This window comes from Bolinopsis microptera, chromosome 6 (assembly GCF_026151205.1).
Source record: "Bolinopsis microptera isolate Bmic1 chromosome 6, MBARI_Bmic_1.0, whole genome shotgun sequence".
NCBI lineage: Eukaryota > Metazoa > Ctenophora > Tentaculata > Lobata > Bolinopsidae > Bolinopsis > Bolinopsis microptera.
In genome coordinates, this window is record NC_087077.1 from 20,783,266 (window position 1) to 20,789,265 (window position 6,000).

General features: G+C 38.2%; 1 protein-coding gene across 1 annotated transcript; it reads left to right on the forward strand.

Annotated features, from left to right (window-relative positions):
* Positions 1 to 2,102: 2,102 nt before the first annotated feature.
* Positions 2,103 to 4,322, forward strand: LOC134817511 (glutamate carboxypeptidase 2-like). The gene is made up of 3 exons (XM_063826652.1): positions 2,103 to 2,768; positions 3,786 to 3,961; positions 4,166 to 4,322. Exons 1-3 carry the CDS (start codon positions 2,103 to 2,105, stop codon positions 4,320 to 4,322), a joined length of 999 nt encoding a protein of 332 aa, XP_063682722.1.
* The last annotated feature ends 1,678 nt before the right edge of the window (positions 4,323 to 6,000 follow it).

A 6,000-nucleotide genomic window follows, 5' to 3' on the forward strand; every position in this document is an offset into this window, starting at 1 on the left:
CATTGATTAATAGTAGGTACATATTCATTTAAACTGTGATACTTGCTAGCTATAGTATTTAAGTAGCAATGATTTAAGTAATTTATTATGCTTTTTTTAAATAAAATATTAAAAATACCAAACCAGGCGTAACGCGTGACCTGAAGGTGAGCGGACCAGTGTTACAGGTGACAATATCCTCATCCGAACTCAGATGTCTCCGAGTATCTGTCGGCTCGATCCTGGAGCTGCTCAAACTGTCGTGTAACACAATGGAAATGTTTGATACTAAATCATGACGGTAACAAAAGGCTCTTAATTATATTTATAACTACAGTTCAGGTACAAAGGATACAGATTTAGACAGCTCTAGCTCTGTTATCGTGTGTTATTGTGTACGAATTTCAGTGTACGAATTTCAGTGTACAGATAAGCGAGACATTCAGCTTTTCTTTTTGTCACACGAAGTCATAAGATTGAGTCGCATATAATATGACGTGCGCGAAGAACTGGTGCTGTATGTAATTTAAGTGACATATTCATTTGTTTATTTATTCGTTTATCTATTCATATTCATTAATTTATGACTGAACGTATTGATTAAAAAGTCCCTGCTATTGTATACTTTTAAGATAAATCGTGTTTGATTGCCTAGCGTCTAGTATGGGTGGGATCTTATAGAGACATTAAATCTCAACCTTTTTAATTTCATTGCAGGTCGAGTCTTGATCATATTACTCAATATTACCTTTGTCTCTTGTAATTTCATATTTAATCCAAGATTGCTGTTTCCATTTTCCATGCCTTTATTTTGAGTCTGAACATCTCTCTCAGGCTAATGTGATGTAATCTGGTTCACCATGTCAGCAAACAACACTCCTCTCACCAATAAATCCAGAAGGAAATCTCTCGCTCAAAAACAAGCTAAGAAGCCTGAGAGACATGTGCTGGATAATCCTTTTAAGATTCGGTGGCCGAGGCATTCTGAAACTGCCATAGAATCTTCACTTTTAGTTATAAAACATCACATTTGTCAGAAATACGGTGCAGCCTGTGTTGTAGACTCATCTTTGAATGAAAACAGAGGTAAACGTAACTTTGGGCATCGCCTGGAAAAGGATCGTGAACTTATTTTCAGTATCAACTGTGTAACGAAACTGTTCGAAAAAGATTTCAAATTTCAGGCTGTTTTTGTGGAAGAAAGTTTGATCCCGACGAGGATATTCGATCACATATTATATTTGTGTGGGTTGAGAGAGGTTCCACTGGTCAAGGGACAAGTCTCTTTATATCTATCATCTTGTCTGGGCAGGAAGAAGGTTGCTATAGCAGGGATACCTGCTGACACAGATGTAACATTCAGTGTGCTAGTTTCACCCACCTTACCGTTTGTTAATATGGATGAGTTGCCAGAATTGGTTGTGCGAATTGAAGATGTGACACCGTCTGCAGAGGCTGTTAAAAGAAAGAGGTTAAAACAGGAATCAAAGGAGAACAAGAAAATTGCTAAGAAAATGGAAGTCGATTAGAATTGATCGAGTGATATGCAAGAAGATCTAAGTTTGTAGGGAACTTAATCGCTTCTTGCTTCCCTTTTTGACAGTTTTTATTCAATTACTCAACTCTTGAGTGATTCTCCACTCTCCAGTTTCCGCAATTTTAGAAATTTGCATCGATCTTGATCCCTATTCTGATTCGTTTTTCTTCTCAAAGGAATTGTATTTGAGTTTCAGATAGTGCCTTATACTCACCACCTCGCTTTTAAGTATGTGTGATAGGAGACCCCCACTAACCCCACCTTTAAGTATGGGTGACAATAGACCCACTAACCCCACCTTTAGGTATGGGTGACAGTAGACCCCACCAACCCCACCAACCCACCTTAAGGTATGGGTGACAGTAGACCCCACTAACCCTAATACCCCACTTCTTGGTATGAGTGACAATAGACCCCATTAACCCCACCAACCCACCTTAAGGTATGGGTGACAGTAGACCCCACTAACCCCACCAACTCACTTTAAGGTATGGGTGACAGTAGACCCCACTAGACTAACCCTAATACCCCACTTCTTGGTATGAGTGACAATAGACCCCACTAACCCCACCAACCCACCTTAGGTATGGGTGACAGGAGACGACTGTACAACCTCCAGTCGTCCAGGGGAGACGGTCACCTTGTTCAGTCCGTCAGTGACGACTATGACGACGAAGACCTCCTCCTGTCTGGCTCCCGACGACAATCACCTTCTTTCAACTACATCAAACTCTGCGTCATAGTCTTTTCTATTGTCGCTATTTTCTCGTCTGGCTTTTTCTCTCACATTTTGATAGTCAGCTTCGGTAAACCAGCCTCAGAACACAAGATAGACAATATAGCCAGCGTTATAGACCCCGCCAAGATAAGGGAGTATCACATTGAACTTACAAAGAATACTCATCTCGCTGGCACGCCCAGAAACTACGAACTTGCCCAGTACATCGCCAACAAATTCCACGACTTTGCCTTTGACAGTGTCGAGTTAAAAAACTATTCAATCCGGTTACCATATCCAGACAAAAGCAAGCCGAATGTGGTAAAACTGTTTGATTCGTCAGGTGTTGTGAGGCACACTTGTAGAAGGATAGAGAAGCCATTGACCGACTTCGAGAAGAATAATCCCACCACACCCCTGTTTAACGCTCACTCTAAGCCAGGAACTGTGAAGGGGCCTGTTGTTTACGCTAACTATGCTTCTAAGTCTGATTTTAAGTTGCTGCAAGATCAAAACATCACTTTAGAGGGCAAGGTCAGTGAAAACATTGCGGGTATTTAGTTTGAAATTTTGGCTGAACTCAGTTTTTTGTTAATTATGAAAGTTGATAATAATAGCAGAAGTAAAATACTGCCCATATCCAAAAACCCGCATTCTCGCATTCTAAGAATGTAGGAAATTTTTAAAAGTAGGAAATTTTTGACAAAAAGTAGGAAATTTGAGAGCCAACTCTGAGAATTTTCGATAATATTTCAGTAGGAATTTAAGTGAAAGATCAGACTAAAAGTTGCTGGACCGTTATTGAAATGTCCTCAGGGATCCACTGATCCAGTCTATCAAATTTCGTTTCACAGACCAAAGTTTGTTGCTATTAGCTACAAAATCTGTGCATCAAGTAACCACTAACCAGATGCTAATTATTGGGGCATTTTCGCGTACACGACATAAATAGTTGTCATTATTACTTTATTAACATTTTACTATCTACTTATCTAGTCTATGAAACCGGATATGTCTACAGAGTACAGTGTCACCCGATATCTGTATTGGCAAGCAGTAGCATATACACATCACGTCTTCAATGTGTGTATCACACTGAAAAATTGAAATCAGAAAATAGTATGCTAAAATCGTTCTCCATTGTCAGATTCGTTCCAGGAGGCCAAATCTAGTTTAAATTTCCAAAATTTTCGGGGGCTTCGCCCCCAAAAGTAACCTAGGATTATCTATTAAAAAGCATTCCGGGCCCTAAAAAAGTAAAATTGAGAATCTGGAATCCGCCATGAAAAATCTTTGAACCGCGCGAATACAAAGACTTTTCATGCGAGCGAAGCGAGCGGGCCACAGAAAACGAAAAAATTGAGAATGTAGGAAATTAAAAATTTTTTGGATATGGGAAATACTGAGCACACGATTTGGCACCAACATAAAGTTGTATACATGCATTGATGTATATACATATAATACATAATGTTATACCTAATATTTACATAATACGCTCCGTCCTACATGATTATAACATATTATCCTCCAACACTACCCTCCCTATAGGTAGTTCTAGCACGATACGGTGGAATATTCCGTGGGAACAAAGTGCAGAATGCAGCTGAAGCTGGAGCCCTGGCAATTGTCCTGTTCAAGGATCTAGCTGACCCTGGAAACAAGGAACGGTTTCCTCTGTCTGAGTTCGCCCCTAGTTCCTCCGGGGAGCGGGGCACTGTCGGCCTGTGAGTTTTATTTCTTATATTTCAGGTTTATAATACATATGATAATCGGATTATAATTTAGATTTGGGAACAGATATTTACCCTTGTGTCTGTAATTCTGTTCTACAAAACTGTCTACTAGATAATATTCGGATATTTTCTTCTACGATCACATCTTCAGTCTGCATTTCTTACATTTTCTACATTCCCTACATTTCCTTTCAGCTCAGACGGAGACACAGACACACTCGGCTGGCCCTCAGTGGAGAACAGTTTCATTAAAGCAGACGGAGAGTTGTATTCAGCTGCTATCATATCACAGCCTATAACTGGAGACGATGCTATGGTGCTGCTCCGAGCCTTACCAGTGAACATGGGTTAGTAGTGGAGATCAATGCAGAGTTAATTAATATAATGCAGGGTTAATTAATATAATGCAGGGTTAATACATCTTTGAATTTCAGTATGAATTTCCTGTATGTTACAATTTTTAGGGAGTTTGATTATTTGCATCTGTCATACATTGGTAATATTTTATCTAGTTAAACAGTATTTTCTGATTAAACAAGAGATTTCAAGATGTCACAATGATGTCACAATGTCACTGCACCGCTCAAATTTCAATTAAAAGAATATCACACACTCATTTTTGAAATTACGTTTAATCACTTGAAAAGTTGAAACGTGGTCTGTGGAGACATTTTTCAAAGTAACTCAAAATGCAGATAAGTCATAAAAGTGATGGTAGAAGTATAATTCTTTATAAAAATAAACCCAAGACTAAGATTACATTACACATACAAACTGGAGAGGACTATAATCCTTTACAGTCTAAGCGAAAAGGTCTTCCGGATCATAAGGTCCTGAGCCCCAGACCTGAACTTCAAGGATATGTAAGTGTTTAGCAAGTTCCTGGTGTAGAATTATCTCTCTGGCATAAGTCGGGTCATTCTCCGGTACATCAAACTGGTAAATGGGTTTAGTACTTATTGCTACACCTATCATTTGAACGTCAGCAAAAATCCGAGTTCCAACGAATTGCTCTGGCAGCAAAATCTTTTTTCCAATTTTACTCGGGGGCACTTGTAATGTTTCTTACCCGAGTGGAGACGCTGATTGTTCTAACAGGTTGTATCCGAAGGAGAAAGACAGAATTGCATGCTCACACTTAAATGTTTATCTGTGGGCGTAGGTGTGGGTCCACTGATGTTTTGTAAGGTGAGATGAGTTCATTAAATGAGAAATTAGCATACTTGGACATTGAAAACTTTTCTCTTTGGGAGTTGTTTCTGGGGAACTCCCGTTTCTTCAAATTTAGAGGAACCTCAAGGGTTGATAAGTATTATGATTTTGAGGGGCATGACAGTGTGGATTTTCTGGTAATGTGTTCGAAAAATGAATCCTCGCACAAAAAATAGGGCTTCACAAGGTGGACAACAAAACCACTCAGCGGTTTTTGTAACTTACGGAAAAAACTCTGTTTATCTCCTTTTTAATTGGCTTCATAACTACCAAAGACATATTGTTTACTTATCAGGAACGCTCGGGATCTTAAACTCCGTCTTGACATGAACCACTTATCTGCAAATTATCGTTATCAATTAATTTGTGTAATTTAATTAATTAATTTTGAAAGTTTAATTACGTAACACTCGAGAGGATCAACAATTTAAAAAATAAATGGCAAGACTGCGAAACGTAAAATCATTCGAAATTTTGAATTTTAACATAATATTCCAGAGAATCAGTTACTGTGTATTTCATAAAACATATAATATCACATTAATTTTTTCTGGGTCTGACATCCATGTTTATGATTGTGAATCGTACAATGTACTTTGTACCAGAAGAAAATTTGGCGAGAATTTGTTGTAAACTAGGTAATAAAACACAAATTCGTTAACTTGATAAAAGTCTTGGATACTGTTAAATGTAAAAGATAAAAATTACATTCAAAACAGAATCCGTTCATTGATAACTTAACTGAGTCAGTTTACTTTAGTACTAAACCTACACACAGAAACTGCAAATATCACTAAAATTGTTAACATTTTGTAGTG

Excerpts from the sequence above, each read along its gene's own strand:
- LOC134817511 (XM_063826652.1), top strand. The coding sequence starts at position 2,103 with ATGGGTGACAGGAGACGACTGTACAACCTCCAGTCGTCCAGGGGAGAC. Across the intron at positions 2,769-3,785 it reads ACATCACTTTAGAGGGCAAG|GTAGTTCTAGCACGATACGG; the intron begins GTCAGTGAAAAC and ends CCCTCCCTATAG. Across the intron at positions 3,962-4,165 it reads GAGCGGGGCACTGTCGGCCT|CTCAGACGGAGACACAGACA; the intron begins GTGAGTTTTATT and ends ATTTCCTTTCAG.